Source organism: Scardinius erythrophthalmus (assembly GCF_964197995.2).
Source record: "Scardinius erythrophthalmus genome assembly, chromosome: 22".
In the NCBI taxonomy this organism is placed as follows: Eukaryota; Metazoa; Chordata; class Actinopteri; order Cypriniformes; family Leuciscidae; genus Scardinius; species Scardinius erythrophthalmus.
In genome coordinates this window covers 32,080,799-32,106,943 of record NC_138242.1, presented here as the reverse complement: position 1 = coordinate 32,106,943, position 26,145 = coordinate 32,080,799, and the positions used below count along the sequence as shown (strand labels likewise).

The window sequence follows — 26,145 nt, the reverse complement described above, 5'->3', positions numbered from 1 at the left end:
GGATAAAATGATTGACTACTGGAGTACTTTAAATTGAAGAAGTAATAATTGATTGACTGTATACCATTTAACCCAAAAAATATATCAAAGAATCTTTGAGAAGCGGCGTTAAGAATGAGCATTACAGAAAATTACAGTGTTTAGACACAGAAATGTGCTTAATTGAGATGAAAAAAATGTAAAAAAATCTAATAAAAAAGAAACATTCCTCATTTAAATAATTCATACGCAGAATAAAGGGGTGGGGCCTGGTTGAGTTAGTTAGTAGTGTGTTAAACTGGCGGTTATGGAAAGGGGCGGGACATTTCCCCAACCACACTCGAAGCGCTCGACCAATCACAACACACTGCTCCAGCCGACCAATCAGAGCACAGTGTGCTTTTCAGGAGGAGGGGCTTCATAGAGACAGGAAGTAAACAGAGCGTTACTGACAGACTGGGAAGAGAGGAGCCGCAACAATGGAGAATATGAGGAGAATAATCAAGATTACAGCAGGAAAACCTGTTCTAGTTGAACACAAAAGGACATAATATGGACTCTTTAATGCAAAATATAATATATTTGTGTTGAAATCTGAGCTGGACTTGTCTTCACTGTGTACATGAATGTATAGGACTTACTTTCAAAGCTTGTACGTGCTGGAAGTCCTTTTTCTTGGAAGCATCTGATTGCCACACCTGTGTCATTTAAAATACCCAGAAAACTTTCTAAATGGCTGTATCATCATCATCATCATAATCAGAGACACAAAGTTTACAGAATGGAGATTTTCTGGCGATTTGGAAGAACCCTTTATGCACTGAACTGGTTTCGGATGCTCTTTTGTGTTGAGCTATTATTGGCAAACAGTTCAGATGCATTCAGAATCACACACACATTGATTCTGGCAAGCGTCGGGCGCTTTGTTGGCCGATGCTCAAAGGAAAACACAACCATCATACTTTTACTTCTGTTACAATCCGATAGCATGTTACTGCTTTCCTATTTTAAACGAAGCTTGAGGGCTTTAGCCTGGCAGACACTGATACCACAGTCCTAAACTTTGACAAAAATAGTGCAGTGATGTATGCACGCGTGTTTGCATTCGTTCGCGTGTGGCGGACGGTCTGTGGGCAAGAGAAACAAACAATTAGGAAGAGTCTGTTTGCACAGTGTTCATTCATACCGAGTCATTAAAAGCAGGAGCATTCATTTAGCATGTGTTCAAAGCTCTCTTTGTTTAGTAATTGTTCTTAGAAACCCAAGCGAGTCAGACAGGTGAAGGGACGGAGGACGCAGGCCCAGTTCATTTCGTTACTCAACCAGTGAGAATATTTGCAGTGCTGTTCGGTTTCTTGTTCACGGGAGGCAGAAAGTGACATGGTGTTGAAGACAAAGCTCAAATAAGATTAATCTAAGTGGGTCACGGCAGTCCGACGCTCTCCCTGTGCAGAAACCGGACTCGGGAAACCAGAAAATCAATGCAAAAATGATTAAACTGATCAAGATTGTGCCATTTCAGGATGAAGCTACGGAAAAGTGGGATTGATGGTCAGGACGGGTTTTGTTACATGTGTACGAGCTCTGGCCTCCTTGCTTAGGTGGAACGGTAAGAATATCCTGGTGTTAATATAATTCCGTTTGACTGATAATGTGATTTTTTTAGCCAGTAAATGACAAATAAACTTGGTAAATTGTCTCACACGACGAGCCACATTTTTCTTCAGCCTCCAGAGCCAGAGGGAATCGCACAGGCCATTACGGTGATTCACAGGCCATCATTTAATGAAGACAATAACAAATAGCTTTACAAGTGAGTTGTATTTTTCTTTATCACATTACAGGGAGATAATGCCCTCAGGAAAAGGAGAATAGAGTAGATGCAGTCGAACACACGTGTGGATGCCAAAGTTAAAGGCGTTGTTCATCCACAAATGAAACTTCTATCATAGTTTGTTGTTCCTTCCTTCTGCGAAGCGAAAACAGAATATAGCAGAATAACCAAAATGTGTTGTTATGATGTTTCTTAAACAACACTATCTTGCTTAAACTACTTTTATGATCACAGCATTTTAATTTATGAGAGAACTATTAATGTAACCCACAGAACTGTATTCAACGTTGATAATAATCATAAATAAACTTATACAGTAGAATAAACTCCAATTAAAACTCCAACATATCACTCTAATATGCTGATTTTCTGCTCAAGAAACATTTCTGATTATTATCAATGTTGAAAACAGTTCATATTTTTGTGGAAACAGTGATACACTACCATTTAAAAGTATGGTATATTTTTTTTATTCATTAAGGACGCATTAAATTGATCAAAAGTGACAGTAAAGACATTTATAATGTTGCAAACGATTCTACTTCAAATAAATGCTGTTCTTTTGAACTTTCTATTCATCAAAGAATCCTGAAAAATAAATAACTGTATTCAAAAATATTTTCAACACTGATAATAATCATAAATGTTTCTTGAGCATCAAATCATCATATTAGAGTGATTTGTGAAGGATCATGTGACACTGAAGACTGGAGTAATGATGCTGAAAATACAGCTTTGATCACAGGAATAAATTACACTTTACTATATATTCACTTAGAAAACAGTTATTTTAAAAGGTAATAATATTTCACATTTTTACTGTGTTTTTGATCAAATAAATGCAGCCTTGGTGAGCAGAAGAGACTTTCAGAAACAAATTCAACCAATTTTAATTCTCAACATAATATTAAGTATGTATGTCTCAGACTGGAGTGACTTACAGAAGTTAAATGAACACTAGTTTAATATAAAGGACAGACAGCGGTGTGTGAGGAGAGGTAGACATGAAGTAAAACCGTAGAAACATGTGCCACACACGGGCCGTAGAGAGAGACAAACAGAAGAGCCGAAAGTGCTGTGACCTCTTTGGAGTGAAATTGAAATGTGTGGCAGTGCAATGAGACACTTAATGAGAATCAGAACGAGTGAGCGGATCTTAAAGGAGAACAGCGTGAAAACAGCAGAGGATGAGATTCAGATACTTGCATTTGGATTAATCAAATGTCACTATTGCACTCTTGATCTTTTTTTCTCTTTCTTTCATGTACAGGCATGCAAACACGAAAATAGTGATTAAATCTGCATTGCTCCTCTTCTCTAACTTGCTTCCTAATCTAGTTATCTAATAAAACTGGCCTTGAATATAATGAATATAGACAAATTGCTTTTGTTCCTTGTCGCTTTGGATAAATATGGAGGCCCAAACATGCAAAAATAAATAAACAAACAAACAAACAGATAAATGAAAAAATAAATGTAATAATAGGACTATAAAGAAATGACTTGATAAAACAAATGTAATGCCTTTTTAACTCAATTTAATCCTGAATTTATTCTTGTATTACTCTTCATTTATTATTTGCTATAATTATTTTTTATTCTTTTTAACTTTATTTTTTATATTTATTTTACATGTGGTAATAAATAAATATAAAAACCAAAGATATAAATAAATAAATATAAAATAAATGTGAGAATAAATAAATTAAAGAATAAATAAATTAAAGTTAAAAAGAATGAAAATAAATGTAAAAATAAATACAGAAAAATAATAAACAAAGGAAAAAAATATACAAAAGTAGTAATACATTTTTTTATTCAGAATTAAATTTAATTAAAATAAATTATATTGTTTTTTATCGTCTTTTTTTGCTTTTTATTTTCCTATTATTACATTGATTTACTTATCTGTCTATCTATCTATCTATCTATCTATCTATCTATCTATCTATCTATCTATCTATCTATCTATCTATCTATCTATCTATCTATATATTTATATATATTTATTTTTAATATATGCAGGTTTGTGCCTCCATTGATAAAAGCATTTTGCATTTGCAAGCGTCTGTTAAATGTTAATCGCTCTGGATAAAAGCATCTGCCAAATGCATAAATGTAAATAAAATACCTTGTATTAATTATATTAAATACCTCATATTTCACTGCACCAGTGCAAAAAAGCACACTGTCCTTAAGAAAAGAAAGAAATTGCCCAACATTTTTTTCCAACCAAACACATTCGAGTTTACAATCAGGAGCTTCCCAGGAGGACCTGAGTGAAGCCCTGGAGTCAGAACGACAGCTGACACCACAGCGAGTGTCCTTCCTTCCTTAGCAACTGTTAAAAAACACTGTTTTAGCTGTCACAGTGTGATTCTGTGTTCGTCTGCAGTCTAATACTGAGTTAGTGTCGTCAACCGTAGTGGTCTGGGAATGCGTCTCCCGTTCCCCGTAGGTCGAGGTGTGACTGTAAGCTCGGGATGAGTGAGGACAAGCGTTGTCCTACTTTGAAAGTGACAGCTGACCCATGGAAAGCTGACGGTGGGCTGAAAGAACGCCAGTCATGTGGAGATACTACTGGCATAGTAGCAGAGCAAAACCGGGGGGCTGTTTGGAAAACTTTGCATTGATGGTTGGAACCACATTAGTATGTCATTTTGAAGAGATACAAATCAAAAGCTTCAATTATGTTTATCATCAGTCCACCTGGAAACACTCATCACTTAAGTTTTCACGTTGGTGTCATCAAATCAATTCAAAAGCAATTAATATTCAGTAAAATCACCGATTTACCTGCACTGAAACTAAACTTGAGCTGAATAATTGTCATCGGTTCATGTTTATCTTTTCATGTCTTTTATTTTGTAGTTTTCTTAGTCATGTTTCCTGGTTATATCATGTAAGGATGCACCGATATGAACATTTTGCCAGATACCGATAACCGATAATTCTGTATACTTGAAAGCCGATAACCGATATATTGGCCGATAAATCTAAATCAGAATTTTTATATAATTTTTGAGAGCCTGATTCCAAAAACAAAAGTCTCATCATTAAAAGTCGTGGCCCAAGCACACAATTAATTTTATGCAGCATATATGACAGACATTTTGCACTTTACTGTATTTTCTTTTTTGAAGCGATTCCAATCATATTTCAAGCAATTCATAACCATCATGTTGAACAGTGTCTCAGCTGAATGAAATAACCCATTATTTATTGGCTTTAATATATCGAGTAATATATATTTCTTATCGGGCCGATAACGATAACATTAAAAATGAACATATAATCGGTATCGTGCATCCCTAATATCATGTGACTCCGTAGTCTTGTCAGGTGTGTCAGGTTCTGATTGGTTGTTCTGGTTATGTGTCCTGCTTCCTCATTGGTTCATTGTTTGATTGTTCACAGGTGTTTCTTGTTAGTCATTAGTCATCACCCTCATGTTTCATTGTTCTTTTGTCTAGCTTTGTTCATGTAACTGCTATTGGTGAGTTTATGTTTCTGTTCAAGTTTAGTTCATGGTTCAAGTCTTTGTTTAGTGTGCATTTTGTCTACGCTTATGTCAATAAACTGCACATGGGTTCTTCAAACTTGCCATCAGTGGACATACGTTACAATAATAAGATTAACTTTGCAAATTTGACCTTTATTGAACTGAATTGAATCAACAGTGAGCTGGAAAATGTCACTATTGTCTTTTATAGAGCTGCATGCTTTACAGATAAAACTAAATATCATAATTTATGAATTTTACAACATTAAGACATGTTCTTGTTTATTACTGTGAAGCTGCTTTGAAACCGTATTATAAAGCACTATGGAAATAAATGTAAAGGACTGTAAAGTTTAACCGAGACTCGTTTGCTGTCAGGATGAGGATTTATGCACTTAATAAGGACACTAGTTTATTCAGTTTATTCTGTTGTGATGTGTTTATGGCATATAGTTAGAGCAAATTCTGTTGAGTTTCTTATTTGAGAGTGAATCTTGAATTGAATCTGTTGCTTTTGTTCATATAGATTCAGATCAGAATTACCAATGTTGAGATTATTCCAGAACTATTACACCTCTAGTCAATATGTTTAGCTAACTAAGGCCCTGTTTACACCTGGTATTAAGATGTGTTTTGGTCGATCGGATCACAAGTGGACGGCGCTAAATACAGGAGTAAACGGGGTGTAAAACGTTTCCACTTCCAGAGTTAGTCGAAAACGCATTCGACCAGATTACTTTTGTAGTGTAAACACTCTCCGCCTACTGACCGAACACGTGAACATTATGGGAAGAGCGCTAGCCAGACGGGATTTAAACTTTGTCGGCTGAAGACCCAAGTTTGGTTTGAAGATGAAAAACGTACCAAGCACAATGTTCTCTCACCGTTCCTGATTTCGAACACACACTCACAGCGTTCGGCATGATCTTACGTCTGTCAGAGCAGAAACTAAAGCTGATGCTCTCCGTATGGTTTCCCGTCGTCTCCACCCGTGTTCATATGTAATTTGCGTGAGCTTATTTTGTCCATTAGATCGAATATCTGGAAAAAAACCCATACATTAACCCGCCCATAGACCCTCCCCTCGAAGAAATCAGGACAGAAGTGGATAAAAGTGGACAAAAGAGACGGTTTAAAACACCAGGTGTAAACGGGAATGCCTCCCTCGTCTACTTGAGATCCGATCAACCTAAACGCATCTTAATATCAGGTGTAAACAAGGCCAAACAACAGTCAGGTCATACGCAATGCTACCCAGCTAACAAAAATATGTTCTAAGAATGTTTTGTCAATGTTCCCATTAAGTTATGAAAACTGATCTCTGAAAGTTCAAAACGCCTATTTTTCTTTTTAGTAGATATGCGAACATCAAGGAAACATCCCAGTTTATCATTCTTCAAACAGTTTGGGAATGTTACTTTTGAATGTTCTGAAACGAGTAGCAACATGTATAAAATGAATGTGTTCAACAGAAGAAAAAAAAAGTTGTATAAATAACGTTATTGCACTAAAGTTTTGAGAACATTACTAAAGACCAGATATCTTTGAACGAACTTTACTGGAAGGATATTTGCCTATCACTTTGATAGGATCTTGTCATCATGTTAGATCTGAGAGCGTTCCCTGTTAATGCCTCGATATACTCACTGTGAAGAACTTTTTCGTTCTTTGCTTTGGGGTAAAAAAGAAGTTCAAAATAAGTGACCGGTGATATACTGTAGTCCACGCTGCTGAGAACGATGTTTAGATGAATCTGTAAATATGTGTTGTGCACTTTCCTCTCAATAACAAAATAAATGCACAACAGAAATGCCAGCGGTGAGAAAACAGCCGTTCAGAAAGCATGTGGAGATGTTTGCACCAGCTCTTTTTATACAGCACTTTATACAGTAGATTGTTTAAAAGCAAGCAGCTTTACAGTTTTAACATGTTTAAAACATCATTTTCTTCTATCCACCTTATTCCTGACGAGCTCACTGCGTTTTGAATTATAGGAGGCACTTCCGGTTTGGGGAACTTCCATTCAAAAAGACTGAAACAAATCATTTTAAATCATAAGGTTGCCCTACAAATAAAGCTGATCCGTCAGTTTGACTGGATGAGCTGTCAATTTTCCTTCATGATTTATTTTCAGACATCATGAGAATAACGTTATACTTGGAATTTTAACGTGACATGTTATAACAAGAATATCTATGGCAAGAGCTCAGTCGCTGCTTTCTTTTCCTCATGATTATTTCCCTTTGCAATCCGCTGTAAAAGTATGAAAAAGGACGACATATGCTGCACATTTGTGTTCTGTTCTCCCGAATTTAATTTACGATATATTCCATTAATAATTCGCTGGAATGCACGAAAAATCTATCGTTATTCTCCTCAAATCCTCACTTCTCTTTCCAGGGTTTGTTTTCACAGGTAAATGCAATTTATAATCTGTCAAAATGACGGAAATCCCTTTGAAATAGTATCACGTAATGCTGAAGTTAATGAACATTTTTGATTAAGGCAACATAAGTTACATAATACAGATATATATTACTACATATTACGCGCTTTTGGGGTTATTTGGCCTGTTGAAAGTACCTTGTTGATGCTTTTACACTTTTAAATTTCCTTTTAATGTTCGATGGTTGAAGGGTGAGTAGTTTTTTAACACTTTTTTAACGTATTGCGTTCATAGAGCGAGCGTTTCACTGATTGTTTACAGCTTAACGGAAGTTACACCCATAATTCACGCAAAGCGTCATGGGGCGCAGGAATAAGGTGGATAAAGCAGCTCTCTAGTGTGTTCATGATTTTACTCGTGTTTGATTGTTTACATGTCAAAGAAGGCGGAGCCTCAAAGCCACACCCACCTATTACATCATCACCACGGACCAATGAGAGTTCGAAGGTGTTTACCAGGGTTGGCAAGCTCTTTCGAACTCTCAAAACGATCTTCGTTTTGGCCTGATTTTGTTGGAAATGACGTCACAGCAGTTCGTCTTCAAGTTTATGAGGTCCTTCAGCTGGGTGTTCATCAAACGCGGCGTCAGAGTTTGTTTGTAAGAAGCCCTAAGTCAAACTCAAGCAGTTTGCAATCACATATAAAGCACTTGGTAATTGATCATGATGCACAACAGCATTCTTTCGAATTACTGATTGTGTGTAAAATGACAGGGACTCAATTCTATCCCAAAAAGCTCCTGAATAAGTCCGCAATCAAGCACAGTCGCTCAAACTGACACGGGTTCAGCCCTGAAGATTTCATCCGTTCCTCAAGTAGGATCTGAAACGTCTGTCGGAGATGATGACAGGCTACACCCACACACTCGCTAACAGCCAGCCTTTCAATGCTAATCAGTGTATTAATCACTAATTGCTTCCCCACGCACGCAGACTGCGGTTCCCCTGGAAGGTGAGGGTTCGGGAGGGGTTGATTGACAGCAGGTTCAGTGGGCCGCTGTAATCACGGGGGAGAACTCGCAGTTAGCATGCTAGCAACACGCTAATGACGCCGCTCGGAAATCAATACGCCCACTGAAATCAGACTCGAGTGACTCCTTCACTCCAGCAGGGATCTCTTAGGAGGAGTTTGTAAAATCTCGAGGATGAGGGGTGAAACCTTATGCTTAATCACGTCCTGAAATTACGTCTGGAAAAAAGTCATTGGAAGCATCCATTTTCCCACCTGTAGAAACGAAAAACACAATGCATGCGGTTTTAACGACAAATCATCATTACTGTACTGCAGATATCTCAAAATTAAACAGTGGAACTGAACACACAGTGTCCTTAGAAAAACAAATGTCAACATTACAATATTGATTGTGAGTAAAACAAAGATTAGTGGAGTGTTTTTACAAGAAAATTAAATTTTTATACTTCACTTTTAGTTCAATGCATTTCTTGCCTTTCTAATTATCTGTGAAATTTAGCAGTTTCTACATTTTTTGCACGTCGAGAAAAAATAAAATAAATAAATAAACATATTTAAATACAGTTTTGTTTTTGTATCATTCAGATACTGTTTTCAATTAGATTTCATGATTATATATTCCATTTTAATTTCAGGTAAAGTGTTTTTTGTGTCATTTTTATATATGAATTTTTTTTTAGTACATTAAACAAAATGAAAATTGGAAATGTTGCTTTAGCAACTATCTCAAAATAAGTATAAATTTTATTTTATTTCAGTTCATGTTTATTTTATTTCAAGTAACAACATTGTTTTTAGTTTCAGTTATAATAATAATCACCCTTGATTTAAAAGCCATCAAAAAATATACAATACAAATCTAAATCATAATCCTCAAAATGATAAATTAATACATGCACAAATTTACTACAGTATATACTACGCAAAAGTATTTTTTGAAAGAAAAAACAACATATCACTTTCTTTAAAGTCCGCTCACACTTAAAAATACAACCGCTTTATACATAATATACAGTAATTAGAAAATGATATTAAGTAATATTTTTCTATACAGGCATGGAAGCCCAAAAATGCATTATATTAATACTTCATTGCAAAAGAGAAATAAGAGAAAGAATAAAAATATTTTTTTTCCTACTAAAGTCAGATGGCAATACTGTAGTACTTTTATGTTGATTTAAAAAAATCCCATTGTACAGCTAATAGTCGAGTCCCAAAATAGATAAATAGCCCTGGATAAGATGCAGTAGGCATTTTTGAGGAAAAGTACTTCAAGTCTTGTTTCTATATGATTTTTAGGTGCTGAATTCATTTCTGCCGTATAACAAGTTGTAAACATCACTGTTTTGGCATAAACAATAAAAACAAAATGGCTGCAAAAAAAAAACGTTTTAATGCATTTATTGCAGTTTAAACATTAAACATTAGAACTAAACTATGCATTCTCAGAATATTTAAACATGTAAACAATGAAAAAACAACATTAACATGAAAGGGACAGTTTTTAATGGCTGCTGGAATTATGCCAAGGTACCAAGGTACACTGGGAAGCATATATCAGTGGAAATATGCAATTATGCCCAACCTGAAGGGGGGGACTTGGAATACACATGACCCCAGGGGGCTGCATATTGAGAATCACTGGGGTGTCCAGCCACAGTTGGAATATTTCAAACCCAGGGGTGGCAAGGTGGCTTGCTGAGGGAAAGACACATGCTCAGAGAGGCTTACAGTGGAATACACACATGGGGGTCGCCCAGAGGCCGTGTTAGGTGTTGCCCAGCCTGCAGCTCTACAGATGTCTGTTAGCGAGGCGCCATGCGCTAGAGCCCAAGAGGATGCCACACCAAGGGGGCATGGTCAACCTTGCTGCTGGTAAGCCAAAGCAATGGCGTCCACTATCCAGTGAGACAACCTTTGTTTGGAGAGAGCCTTTCCCTTCAGCTTCCCACCATGACAGACAAAGAGCTGGTCTGAAGTCCTGAAACACTGCGTTCTGTCTACGTAAGCACGGAGGGCGCGTACTGGACAGAGCAGTGCCAAGGCTGGGTCTGCCTCCTCCGAGGGCAGCGCTTGCAGGCTTACCACCTGGTCTTGAAAGGGTGTGGTGGGAACCTTGGGCACATATCCAGGCCGGGGTCTCAGGATCACGTAAGAGTTAGCCGGTCCAAATTCCAGGCACGCTTCGTCAACCGAAAATGCCTGCAGGTCCCCTACCCTCTTGATGGAGGCCAATGCAACCAGGAGCACTGTCTTCATTGACAGGAACTTAAGCTCCACTGATTGCAGAGGCTCAAAGGGAGCACTCTGCAGAGCAGTTAAAACCACTGAGAAGTCCCAAGAGGGTATGAGAGGAGGGCGAGGAGGATTCAGTCTCCTCACTCCTCTCAGGAACCTGATGATCAGGTCGTGCTTTCCAATGGACTTACCTTCAACTGTGTCCTAATATCTGGCAATGGCGGCACCATACACTTTCAGGGTGGAGGGAGACAGCGTTCGCTCCAACCCTTCTTGCAGGAAGGAAAGCACGACACTGATTGGGCCTTTCGTGGGTTCTTGAAGTTTAGAAGAACACCAGTTGACGAAGAGGTTCCACTTCAACGCATAGGCATGTCTCGTGGACGATGCTCTAGCATGACTGATGGTAGCCACCACCGCTGGTGGTAGGGTACTCAAAGCTGCCTCGTCCTGTCCAGGAACCACACATGGAGGTTTCAAAGATCGGGACGAGGGTGCCATAGGGTGCCCCGTCCCTGAGAAAGCAGGTTCTTTCTCAGAGGAATTGGCCAGGGAGGTGCTGTCGCGAGGAGTACTAGTTCTGGGAACCAGGTGCGGTTGTGCCAATACGGGGCAACCAAAATTACCTGCTCCTCTTCCTCCCTGATCTTGCGCAAAGTCTGCGCAAGAAGGCTCACTGGGGGAAACGCATACTTGCAGAGGCCTCGCGGCCAGCTGTGCGCCAGTGCATCCGTGCCGAGCGTGCCCTCGGTCAGAGAATAAAACTGGTCGCAGTGGGACGAGTCGTGGGAGGCAAACAGATCTACCTGTGCGTCCCCGAACTGATCCCAAATCAGCTGAACCGGTTCAGGTCTCCCGGGATATAAATGGCTCGAAGCGACCTCAGATGCTTCTGACTCCATGTGAGGAGGTGGCGGGCGAGTTGCGACATATGGCGGGAGCACAGACCACCTTGTCGGTTGAAGTACGCTACTGTCGTGGTATTGTCTGATCGGACTAATACGTGCTGACCCCTGAGCAACTCACAGAAGAGGTGCGGGGCGAGACGTACAGCCTGCAACTCGAGGCAATTGACATGCCAAAGGCGCTGGGGTCTTGTCCTGGAGCCCGCGGCAGCATGTCCATTGCACATGGCACCCCAGCCCATTGTGGAGGCATCTGTTGATACAACAACATGCCAGGAAACTCGTTCTATGGGCACTCCAGCCCATAGAAAACTGAGGTTCGTCCACGGGGTGAAGGTCTGATGGCAGGTCGAAGTCACTGGGACTCGGAGCGTGCCGTGTTGCCATGCCCACCTCGGGACTTGATCGCGAAGCCAAAGCTGAAGCGGTCTCATATGAAGCAAACTGAGTGGCGTTACTGCGGCTGCGGATGCCATATGCCCCAGGAGCCTCTGAAATAGTTTCAGTGGAACCGCACTCTTGTCCTCGAACTGACGAAGGCAAGTCAGCAGTGACTGCGCGCGCTCGCTCGTAAGCTGCGCGCACATGGCGACCGAGTCGATTTCCATACCGAGAAAAGAGATCCTCTGCACGGAGCAGAGTTTGCTCTTCTCCCAGTTGACCCGAAGGCCCAGACAAGCTAGGTGCCGGAGCACTAGGTCCCTGTGTTCGCAAACCTTGTCTCGAGAGTGAGCTAGGATCAGCCAGTCATCGAGAGGAACAAGGGCTGCCTCGACAACCTTCGTGAAGACGCGAGGAGACAGGGCTAGCCCGAAAGGGAGAACCACGTACTGGTATGCCTGCCCCTCGAATTCTATATATATATATATATGTATATATATATATGTATATATATATATATATATATATGTATATATATATATATATATATGTATATATATGTATATATATATATATATATATATATACTGGTATGCCTCATTTGCATATGTAAACATGACTTGTAATACTTGTAATACAAAAAATGTCTGTCTCTATGTAAGTGAAAAACTGGAAAGGTTTTATGGTGATATCTATAACTTAAAAATTTTACCCTATCCACCTGTAGTGTTTCGGCTGTGAATAATGCACCTATTGTTTCGATAACAATTACAAGAAAATGGGACCCTTATTTCAATGTTATACGGTGGATCCTTATTCAGGAGACATTGAACTTTCTAAAAATGTGGTATAACAACTTTTCCTCAAAAATGCCTACAGGGTTACACAATCTTGAAGATTCGGACCTGACTATAAACACATAGTCGCAAAATGTGTTTAACATAAAATTATGTTTTTAATATTCCATATTCATATAGTGTGGAATTTACTTTGTACTGAAATAATACCATGGTAGTACCATAGTAATACTGTGGTATTTTTGTGTGGACTTCTTAAAACTCATGTGCATCTCTTATGTATTGATGCATATCAGGTTTAGTTGATGAGATATAAACCTGTTGAGTATTTCCTCAACACAAGTAAAGTGTGCTAAACACCGCTAGGCTATAGGATAGGAAACCTGATCGCGAACACATGATGCTCGTGCAGAAAGACATTACCTGGTTTAGTGTTTCCTCACTAAACAACTATCAGTTTTCATTTAACCTTGATTTGCTCACTGGAGTGTTCTGTGAGAGCTTGATCACAGAGGGTTTCTTGCTGAGAGTTATTCAGGGCAAAGCATGCGATCACGCAATCCACATCTCACACATCCAGAGATTTAAAGAGCCTGGATCAAACACAACTCATGCATCAACTCAGTTTAACAATGTGTGCTTCACGCGAAGAACGAAGAGCGGAATAATGGGACATTTGATCTGATTAGCAGCGCAAAAAAACACTTGATTAATGAAAACAACAAATATTTCTGAAAAGAACAGTGGTAAAACATTTGTTGAATGCTGCATTATAGGACTGAATACACAAAATTATGTTATTGAATACAGTAAAGAAGTTACTATGGGGGACTATATTTTGCATAGTCACGATATATTTGCGGTAATTTTGCTGATGTATAACACAAGCAAATTTTAATGGGTGTTTGGCTATTAAACTTCATTAGACTAAAAAAATAGATAAAAAATGCGACTTCGTTTAACTGAATCAGTTTAACTCTGATTCAATGATTCTTTCATTCAAACTCATTAAAAATTAATTTGCATGACATTTTGCATGTATTAAAATATAAATATAAGTAGGTGAACATTTTTGTTCAATATTGTTACTTTCAGACATTAAATATTGAGATACACAAACATTCAAACTATAAAAAATATAATTTTACAAAAGATTTAAAATTCAAATAAATGCTGTCATCATATTAGAGTGATTTCTGAAGGATCATGTGACACTGAAGACTGGAGTAATGATGCTGAACATTCAGCTTTGATCACAGGAATAAATTACACTTTACTATATATTCACATAGAAAACAGATATTTTACATTGGAATAATATTTCACAATTTTTACTGTATTTTTGATCAAATAAATGCAGCCTTGGTGAGCATAAAAGTATTTTTTTTTATTATAAAACATTAAAATAAATCCCTACCGACCCCAAACCTTTAAACAGTGGAGAATGTATTGAACATCATCAGAGGATCATCAAAATATTAAGATATAATTACTTTAGCTTTATCGCCCAGTCCATAATTGGTTCCCCTAAATTAAACCCTAACGCTCTTGTGTCTCAACTGCGATTGAGTAACTCGTTGTCATTTATCCATTCGTCTAATTCTAATCTCTGACTCTATCGGCTTCAGCGGTGAACAAGCGTGATCCATCACACAAGAAACAATGAGCGTGACTGTTCACCCATGGCATTTCTCACTTACCGTGTTAATTAACAACAAGAGTCCGAGCCTCTGAGGAACTGAGGAACGGGCGTCTAGATTGAAGCCACTTCAGAATCCTTTTGGGATTCAATAATTCATGCATTGTTGATAATAAAGGTCTGGTCACTTACGGTGGCCTGGTTGATTTCGAGTGACCTTGTTTCTGTTTGCTGTGAGGGTTTAATCAGTCTGTCCTCAGTTGAAATCTCAAGGGAACCTCGTTGACAGATGATGATGTTGTGAGAGTCGATTATAATATAAAGAGGAGATGAAGGAGGGAAACTTCGCCGTTTAGTTAAAATCACTGTTTTTGCTGGAGAACACTGTTTCTCTGGTTAAGTAAGACCCAGACTTGAATCTGAGAAGTAAGAATAATTAGCCCTAACTAATGGCTAGTTGTGTGCAACTGACCCCAGATCGACATCTTAAAAGTCTGTCATCAGACTCTGCCCATCAGATCAGTGATGCAGAAAGCGCTGCGTGACCCAGAGCATTCATACGCCGTATGCATGAATCAGGGCCGCCAGCAGAAGCCGTGACATTCAGAAGATACATACATACAGTGTCTTAATTATTTCAGTAGATGCTCACAGAACATTTCGTAATATATATGCAGATTCTTGCAGTCCAATCTGTTTTTATGGGAGTCAGTCTTCGGTTATCTATTGAGAGATGGTTTATGGAAATGGAAATGGAAATAGCCATGCCTGGACAACAGGCACATCAGTGACCAACCGGATCAAGCCAAAAGTCATAGTATGTTATCTTATGATTACTATAATGTTCGCTCGCAAATAGCATTTTAAAGAATAGTTCATGCAAAAGTTCTGCCATGTTGCACCGAACCCAGGTTAGAAAGTGTAAAATATCAACGTTAAATTAATAAATATTCTCAAACATAAGCTCAGTCGAATCCATCATCCATCGCACACACTTCCGTCGTGACCTTTAAATTCATAAACTTTAAATTATAAGAATGTAATGAAAGAATAGTTCATGCAAAAATTTTAATTATGCTGTGTCGTAACAAACCCAGATTAGAAATCAGATAAAAAATACAACATAAATTTCATGGAAAAAATGATCTGATGTGTAGATGATTTCATTTAAATGACCTTTATTTTGTATTTGGGTGCGAACCATGTAAAATATCAACGTTAAATGAATGAATGTTCTCAAACATAAGCTCAGTCGAATGCATCACACACACTTAAACTCGAATGTAATGAAAAGTAAGTTCATGCAAAAATGAAAATTATTATAACATCATGTTGCACAATTTAAAATGACAAACAAGAATCAGGGGAAAAACTGTAACATAGAATAATGGAAAACATGATCTGGCGTGTAAATGATTTCATTTTTGGGTGAACTATCCCTTTAAATTCATAAACTTTAAATTATATGATCAATAAGTCATGACAACATATGTTTTCACATTGCTTTAACTCATCAAAATAAGTTATATATATGCAGTTATACAAGATTCAGCTCATTTTTTAATTCATTTTAATGTAATTTGTTGAAACATCCAAGTTCATTGTACTTATAAATTTAAGGCAACTTTTTTCTTTCTTTTTTTTTTACAGTGAATATAATAAAAGAATAGTTTATGCAAAAATGAAAATTCGTTTATTTAAATTTAAAGCGACAAGCTCCAAAAAAAATCTGAAAAAGTGCAACACAAAAAGTATTTTTTGACTGAAGTCTTCCTTTAAATGTAAAATGTCAGCGTTAAATGAATTCAGATTGTGAAACGCAGCGCTTGCACACTCTTCTCTAGGGCATGCGCTTGCTCTTTCTCTCGCCGCTGACATTCTCCTGCTTGTTTGCTTCTGGTCTGCATGAGGGACCTTTTATGATGTCATTTCTGATACGTCCCGCTGGTGGCAGAGACTGTACTGACATTTGACTTTGGCTCTGTAACTTCTCAGTGTCAAGTGTGCAGATAAGAGCCGTGACTTCATCCGGGCCGCTGACACCACAGGCCGGGCCTCGAACCACAGCAAACTCATGACTAAAGCCTGAGGAATTCCCACCGCATCACATATTCCACAGCCTTCAGGAGCCAAGGCAACAGGAGCCTTATTTTACTAGACATTTATATACTTTTTATAGCATTTATTAAAAAAAAAACTTTTACATTTTTATTTTAGTAATTTTGTTGTTTTAAATTTTTTTTTTTTTTAATGTCTATTTCATTTTTTTCCGATTTTTAGTCATTTCAGTTATTCATCTTAAACTAACAAAAATGTAAAATGTTCATAAAGCTTACGGGTATATTTCATTAAAAAAATTATTATATTTGGCGTGTAACTTAATGCATTTGAACACCTTCATACATATATCCAGTGCTGCGGCTGACAACTGTTCATATATCAATAAATGTAATTGTAATAATCACACCACATACTGTGTGATGGTAATATGCGCACACACACGGCTGACACGTCTCATCCTCATTCATCGATGTTCTCTTGTTTGGTTGCGTGTGCATCACGGGGGCGCGCTGGCCTGGAACGGTCGGAGCCGTTCAAACACACAGCCGTGATGTCAGTGACAAGCTGCTCTCCTTCGTCGACATCAGACGTTTGTTTCGGCACTCGCCCCCACAGCGTCCCGAGGTGACCCCAGATTTCAGCGTCCCGAGGTGACCCCAGATCTCAGCGTCCCGAATCTCAGTGTCCCGAGGTGACCCCAGATTTCAGCGTCCCGAGGTGACCCCAGATCTCAGCGTCCCGAATCTCAGCATCCCGAGGTGACCCCAGATCTCAGCGTTCCGAGGTGACCCCAGATCTCAGCGTCCCGAGGTGACGTGACCCCAGATCTCAGCGTCCCGAGGTGACCCCAAATCTCAGCGTCCCGAGGTGACGTGACCCCAGATCTCAGCATCCCGAGGTGACCCCAGATCTCAGCGTTCCGAGGTGACCACAGATCTCAGCGTCCCGAGGTGACGTGACCCCAGATCTCAGTGTCCCGAGGTGACCCCAGATCTCAGTGTCCCGAGGTGACCCCAAATCTCAGTGTCCCGAGGTGACCCCTAGTCTCAGCGTCCCGAGGTGACCCCTAATCTCAGCGTCCCGAGGTGACCCCAGATCTCAGCGTCCTGAGGTGACCCCGAATCTCAGTGTCCCAAGGTGACCCTTAATCTCAGTGTCCCAAGGTGACCCCGAATCTCAGTGTCCCAAGGTGACCCCGAATCTCAGTGTCCCAAGGTGACCCTTAATCTCAGTGTCCCAAGGTGACCCCGAATCTCAGTGTCCCGAGGTGACCCCGAATCTCAGTGTCCCGAGGTGACCCCGAATCTCAGCGCTCGTTGTGTTGCTTCCATCTCAGATGCAGTGATGCTGTCAAGAAAAATGAGACTCAAAATATTCACTCAACATATTCACTGCAAAAGCATTTACTCAATCAGTATCTTTTACTTGTAAAAATATCCATCAATCCATCCATCCACCCACCCATCCATCCACTCACCCATCCATCCATCCATCATCCATCCCCCCACCCACCCATCCATCCATCCATCCATCCATCATCCATCATCCATCCACCCACCCACCCATCCACCCACTCACCCATCCATCATCCATCATCCACCCATCCACCCACCCATCCATCCATCCATCATCCACCCATCCACCCACCCATCAATCATCCATCCATCATCCATCCACCCATCCATCCATCCATCCATCCATCCACCACCCATCCATCCATTCATCCATCCATCCACCCACCCATCCACCCACCCACTCACCCATCCATCATCCATCATCCACCCACCCATCCATCATCCACCCACCCACTCACCCATCCATCATCCATCATCCACCCACCCATCCATCCATCAATCCATCATCCACCCATCCACCCACCCACTCACCCATCCATCATCCATCATCCATCATCCACCCATCCACCCACCCATCCATCCATTCACCCACTCACCCACTCACCCATCCATCCACCATCCATCATCCATCCATCCACCCACCCATCCACACTCCCACCCACCCACCCATCCACCCACTCACCCACCCACCCATCCACCCATCCATCCATTCATCCATCCACCCACCCATCTACCCATCCATCCACCCACCCACCCACCCATCCATCCATCCATCCATCCATTCATCCACCCACCCATCCACCCATCCATCCACCCATCCATCCACCCATCCATCCATTCATCCATCCACCCACCCATCCATCCATCCATCCATTCATCCATCCATCCACCCACCCACCCATCCATCCATCCATCCATCCATCCATTCATTCATCCACCCACCCATCCACCCATCCATCCACCCATCCATCCATTCATCCACCCACCCACCCACCCACCCACCCATCCATCCATTCATCCATCCACCCACCCACCCACCCACCCATCCACCCATCCATCCACCCATCCACCCATCCATCCACCCATCCATCCATCATCCATCCACCCACCCATCCATCCGACAACTTTTAGACACAGCGTTGTCAATTTTGACTGTTTTTTCTCTACTTTGCCAATGAAAATGGTTCCAAATAAAGCAGAAAAGTTGCGTCTCCCAGCAACACACCACTGTGTTTCGTTCTTGAATGATTATTGAACAAATCGGGCAAGTCAATGATTCAGTGACTCATTCATAAAGTCAGGCCTTTTCCCAAATGGCACCATAAACAATCACCCTTCTGAAACCTAAAATTAATGATTCTGTACTTATTACGATTTCAGCATTTCATATTAATATATTCAAAATGTTATATTTAGAACATTACTGTAATCTCAAAACCATGCATTATTTAGGCAATTGTAATTGCAGTGTAAATGGATTGTGATAAATGGTGAGATGGATTTTGTCGATAATGATTTCATTTAATGGATGATCGACAGGTGAACAGTGTTTAAATGTGCCGGGACAGAAAGTTGAAGGTGTTCTGGTCGGTGAATTTGGTGCAGAACGGCTCCCGTCACAGATGAAAAACTCCCGCTCAATCAATTAAAAAAAATACATTTAGGTAATTGCTAATTGGATAGAGCTTTGGCAATGCGACTCTAACGCAGGATTTAGTGAGCGAATGCGTTTGAGCTCAATTATTCTAATTAAATACCTGTATATGAGCTATTTTAGGGCATACGATCATTTCTCATTTTATCTGAATTGCATTCAAATTATATATATATATATATATATATGTGTTTGTCTATATATATATATATACATATGTGTGTGTGTATATATATATATATATATATATATATATATATATATATATATTAGAGAATGTACAGTCAGTAAAGAAATTAAAATGCTTGTAATCTATCTAATGCGTCATTAAAATTCAGACAAAGTGAACCTCACCACCTTGCTCTGAATAATGTGTCGATTTGAATATGTGTGTGGGTGCAAATGCTGAGTTTCAGGGCCACAGAACGAGCCTGAGACGTTCGTCTGGTGCTGTTAACGCACGACGCTGCAGGGTTTGCTCTCTCTCTCTCTCTCTCTCTCTCTCTCTCTCTCTCTCTCTCTCAAAGGGAAAGTCGCAGTCAGAAATTCTGCTGCGAGGCGAGAAAACAATTCCGGCATGTTGGGTTTTTGTTCGGTTCCACTGGACACAATGTGGGCTCTGCTGCCTTCCGGGCCGAGCGTCTCTGAAATGGTATGGAAATAAAGACTGGGGTTATTCTCAGTGCTCAGACTGAGGACTGACGTTTGGAAATCTGTTTAACCCCTCGTTGGTGGTGCGGTAGCGCAAGAACATTCATCATTAGGGTTCTCAGTGTGATTGATATGGTTTCCAAATCAAGATTTCACACTCAAGTCTTTAAATTCTCAGCTAATTGAAGCTGTTTACTATACATGATGCACATGCGAAAAGCAAATTGAACACAACTGAATGCCATACTGCATTAAACCAGACTATGCAAATTGGTCCTTGTCTTAACCTGTTGTCTTGCTTTGTATTTTTGCTTTTTTTTTGTTGTTGTATGGAACATAAAAACAAAGTCCTACCCACCAGGGTTATTATACAGTACTTATATATAAGTAATAGATAAAACATAAACTAAACAAAATGTAGAAATGTTTTCTTGGCTGAAATAAGTTTAAGTTTAAATTATTAACTGGAAATCAATAAAAACGGAAACAAAATAATGTAAAACTAAATGGTAATATTTATAATAACAAAAACTAATGAAAATGGCAAAAGTGCATAACAAAATAGCTAAAAATTTAAATAAACTGAGAATATAAAATTAATAACTGGAAATTCATAAAAAACCTGAAATAGGATTAAAGCAAAACCGGAAATAGAAACTAATTAAACCTAATATTTAAAAATAAATAAAAATGTCAAAAATGCATAGTAAAAAAACTAAAATTAAGCTCAAATTAAAATGAACTGAAAATATAAAATAAATAAAAACTTGAAACTTGATAAAAAATTTAAACAGAAAATAATTTAAAACTAAATATTTTTTAAAAAGCGCATAAAAATAACAAAAGTGCATAAAAAAATAAAAAATAAAAAAATGAACAGAAAATATAATAAAAGCTCATTCTAAATATTAATAAAACTATAAATAATTGTAAAATAGCACTGTGACTCATGAAAATATATCTACTGTGGTACAGCGAAACCTTTTCCATAATTTCCTCCAGTGCCTGTTCTGCAGCGTCGTCGCTCAGCTCTGATAATAACCAAACATCTGATCAGGTTTCAAGGAGCCACTTGTTGAAACTCTGTGCCATTGTTTCAGCTCAAACATTGCTGGGATTTCAGAGTTTCAATGTGCAGATGTTCCCATTGTGCTCGCGCTCCACACCGCATGCTTGAGCAGAAGAGAAGTGATCTCTCGTCCAATCATTCAATCCAGCGCAGGAACAGATGGCCCGATCTGCGTTAAAACACTCGCTCACATTTACACTCTGCGTAATAGAATCTGTTTATTTGCAGACACGTTCGAGAGCCACAGTCATATTCGTGTGTTCGGGTCTCAGACCAGCTGTCAAACACAGAGGAGTGTGTATCGAAACATTCGGATCAAACCCAAAACAAGGTTCTGATGTTTCATGAAAAGACAAAAACTAGCAGTGAAAATCTTAGAGAAAGTAACACAGAGCAGAGCAAACACAGAGCAGTTGGTCTTTTGGTAAAATTCTTTTTATCTATTTTTTTTTTTAAAACTAAGAATATTTTGTATTCATTCTAAAACATTTCTTTAGAATGTTCTTTTCTTTTTTTGTTTTGTTAAGAATGTTCTGAGAACTAAACGTGTGAAGAATTTGAATTCCTGAAAAGAATGATCATAAATAAACTTACACAGTAGAATAAACTCCTATTAAAACTCCAACATATCATTCTAATATGCTGATTTTCGGCTCAGGAAACATCTCTGATTATTATCAATGTTGAAAACAGTTCATATTTTTGTGGAAACAGTGATACACTACCATTTAAAAGTATGGTATAATTAGTTTTTATTCATTAAGGACACATTAAATTGATCAAAAGTGCCAGTAAAGACATTCATAATGTTACAAAAGATTCTATTTCAAATAAATGCTGTTCTTTTGAACTTTCTATTCTTCAAAGAATCCTGAAAAATAAATAACTGTCCTAACTATTTTCAACATTGATGATAATCATACATTTCTTGAGCATCAAATCCTCATATTAGAGTGATTTGTGAAGGATCATGTGACACTGAAGACTGGAGTAATGATGCTGAAAATTCAGCTTTGATCACAGGAATAAATTACACTTTACTGTATATTCACATAGAATACAACTGTTTTACATTGTAATAATTTTTCACAGTATTTTTGATTAAATAAATGCAGCCTTGGTGAGCAGAAGAGACTTCTTAATAAATCCAAACTTTTCAACTCAATACGGCAAACACTCTCGTTTCTCGCCCAAATGATCTGATCTGCTGATTCCACTTTAGTTGGAAATTAGGATAAAAATCTGAGATAAAGTTGACACGTCAGTGAAACGCGCCTGAGAACGCAGTTGGAATAACCCGTTCCTCTTTCCCCTCCAGCTGTGAAGTAAGCACTTGCACAGGAGGCTCAGGATGAGAAGATGGCAGCCATACTGTTTCCACCGGGTCCTGACAGTCTACACCGGTTCACTCGCGAGTCCCTGGCTGGAATCGAGCAGCGGATCGCCGAGGAGGAGGCCCGCAATGCCAAGGAGTACAAGGAGGACCTGGGAGACGTGGAGACGCCCAAGTCCCGGGCCGACCTGGAGGCCGGGAAACAGCTCCCGCGAATCTTTGGAGACATTCCTTCTGGACTGGTGGGCGTCCCTCTGGAGGACATCGATCCGTTTTACTTCCAGAGCAAGAGAGTGAGTGTATCGTCCAGCATGATCTCAGGAAAATGCGTGTCTATGGCATTGTGTTTATCGTGCAATTTATACGCGAAAATTAGTTTTTACGTGCATATGTTTTTACTGTTGGTGGTTGAGGAGAGATTCCCTGATATGATTGTAAAGCGCTATATAAATTCATTCATTCATATGATACACATTTTTCACGTGCATTTGATATGCACTTATTGTTACGCACTCACCACTAATCCTACCCAAACGTATAATACATGCGCACCCCACACCACTACTAAACCTACCCATCCGTATCATATGCACGTAAACATTTTTCGCGTATAAAGTGCACGATAAACGCAATGCGTGCTATAGAGACGCATTTAGTGTGACCGGGTTGCCATAGCATAGACCTGGACATGACATAGATGCTATTTTATATATGTGACCCTGGATCACAAAACCAGTCTCAAGGGTCATTTATACAGCTTTCCATTGATTTCCACTGATGTGTGGTTTGTTATGATAGGACAATATTTGGCTGAGATACAAAGTTGAAAATCTGGAATCTGAGGGAGCAAAAAAAATCAAAACATTGAGAAAACCTTTAAAGTTGTTCATTTATGTTGGCGATTGTGTTGCATTCACTCACAGAAATAAATGTTTTATATATTTACGGTAGGAAATTTACAAAATATCTTCATGGAACATGATCTTCACTTAATATCCTAATGATTTTTGGCATAAAAGAAAAATCGATAATTTTGACCTGTACAATTGATTTTTTGCTATTGCCACAGATATACCCGTGAGACATGTGACTGGTTTTGTGGTCCAGGGTCATATATGGATTTGCTGTTGAAACCAAATCCATATCATACATCTCGCAAGTTATTTTGGCAAAAACGACATGCAACCAAATTCAAGGTTCTATTGGCTAGAAGTGGCCGGACTATATCGGGTCCATAGTTAACCTAGACGGTGAAATTCACAATTGATTTCAAGTTTGCCATACAATGCAATGCTCTAATAAGCATAAATATGCATTGCACATACAAATATTCGGTATATTATTCCAATTTTAATTGTACTAAATTGTTTATCTATATTATTTACTACTGAATTAATTCATTTTTCTCAACTCGCCAGCCATCTTGGATTAATTTTTTCATGATGCAGTTGCATTCTCCGCCTTAAAGTCCCCCTGTGGAGAATTTTTTTTTTAATGTTGTTTATACATCTATGTGGAGTTTTTAATCTGCTTTAAGACAAAGAATGTGTAAATTCATAAGTCGACACCATTGCTGAGTATTTCCTCCTTAAAACTGCAGTGAACCAAAGACAGTCTCAAAAACACGCTTTGAAATCGCTGGTGTTTCTGACGTCACAAACTACCTTGTAACCAATCAGATCAACATGTGATCGTCAACCAGTGGATCTCTGAGCTGAGTGAGTGAGTGGAGGCGGGACTCATTTGCATATTCATAGAACCGCGAATACTAAATGAGGCGAGGGTGTCGAGTTACATTCAAGATATTTTAAGGCATGACGATTTTTTTTCAAGGATAAAATGTTTAAATATTTAATTTAGGTGATTAAAGATGAGTTTTAAAGGATAAAATTATTGACTACATGGGGGCTTTAAGCAAAAATCAGCTTTCGATGATGCCTAAAAATGAATTTCATAAAAGAAAAAAGAGCATACAGCATTAGAACAACAGCAGGATTTCTAACAAGAACCTTTTCTTGTTGCAGTGCAGTGTACCATGGTACGAAAGGTGAAAGTTTGAGTAAAACAACACAATGTCAGTCAGTAAAGGGCAGCTGATGTATTTGCTACAGGAATAGCAGACCGATGAATAGCATGAGTCAGTGAGCCGCTGTTAATGCGACCGCTGCTGCGCTGGCTTCTCTCGCACACCCTCCTGCCTTCACAAGCAGACAAATCTCCATTTCTATGGATTTCAGCTAAAAGTTCTGACTCAAAACTCCTTTTAAATGCCATTTTCAGTGGGAAAATGTGCCCTGTTTAGACTTTTCTAAGCCGTTAAGAAAGATGAACTGACACTAAACAGGACTCCTTCTATTAAAGACCCAAAAGTTTCGCCTCTCCCTTTGATATTTTTGCAAGCCCACAGAGAAAAGAAATCATTAGAAATAAGTTTGGTATTTCTTAAGCCCCATTCGCACAGGATTAGATGTGCATCCAGAGCACATGACCTTACATAACAGCCACATCTACACAATAATACTCTGACATCAATGATAATTTAATAACTGTAACTAAAATATATATTGTGTATATCATGTTAACTTTCAGTGTCATGATCGTGAGCTTTTTTTATTGCCTTTTTTCTCATTATCACGATCAAGTTTCGTTTTCATTGTTCCCATCACTGAGTTCCTGAGTTGCTAGTTTGTTTCCATGGTTTCTGATTATGTTGCGCACCTGTTTCTGGTTTCGTTGATTATCCCTGTGTGTATTTAAGTCCTCAGTTCTTTCTGTTCAATGGGTCTCATTCATGAAACACGAGCAGAACGAATTTTTGTGTAAATCGTGTGTAAAGTGGTTCTGGCGTAAATTTTCAGATTCGTTAAAATGTTCGTATTTTCCAAATGTTAGTTGGTATGAAAGAAATCTACACCTGCTCCCAGCCACGCGTAAATAGTGCGTTTAACATCCGAACGTTTTGCTTATTAATAAGGCTGCATATGAATTCACCTTAATCTGGTTTATTTAATTTAATTTATAGTTACTTGTCGAACCATTTTCTTTTCACTTCTGGGACTGTTCAATTAACAGATGAAACTCCATTAACTGCATCTGTAATGCTGCCAAGCTTCCTTTTTTTTAGGAGCTGATACGCCACTATGTACGCTTGAAAATAAAATGTGGCGTTTTGAATGAACTTCTGATAATAAAACTCTTTTTCTCTTTTTCATTCGCTTTTGAGAAGACATGTTGAAATCCTTCGTTTGGTGTCATAATATGATGCCCATATATAGTTGTCAGTCGGATTTAATCGGCGGGATTTATGGTAATTGAGAATGAGCGTGTAC

The 26,145-nt window shown here is 38.9% G+C and overlaps 1 protein-coding gene across 1 annotated transcript in view; it reads left to right on the top strand.

The window, feature by feature from the left end:
• LOC308682860 (sodium channel protein type 2 subunit alpha-like) overlaps window positions 1–26,145 on the top strand; it is a gene marked incomplete at its 3' end in the record, with an annotated part of 37,645 nt that overhangs the window by 7,971 nt on the left and 3,529 nt on the right. The window contains exon 2 of the mRNA XM_081352800.1: window positions 22,802–23,109. Within this exon, the coding sequence (XP_081208926.1) occupies window positions 22,843–23,109 (267 nt within the window). The 5' untranslated portion in view covers window positions 22,802–22,842. The remainder of the gene's footprint in view (window positions 1–22,801; window positions 23,110–26,145) is intronic.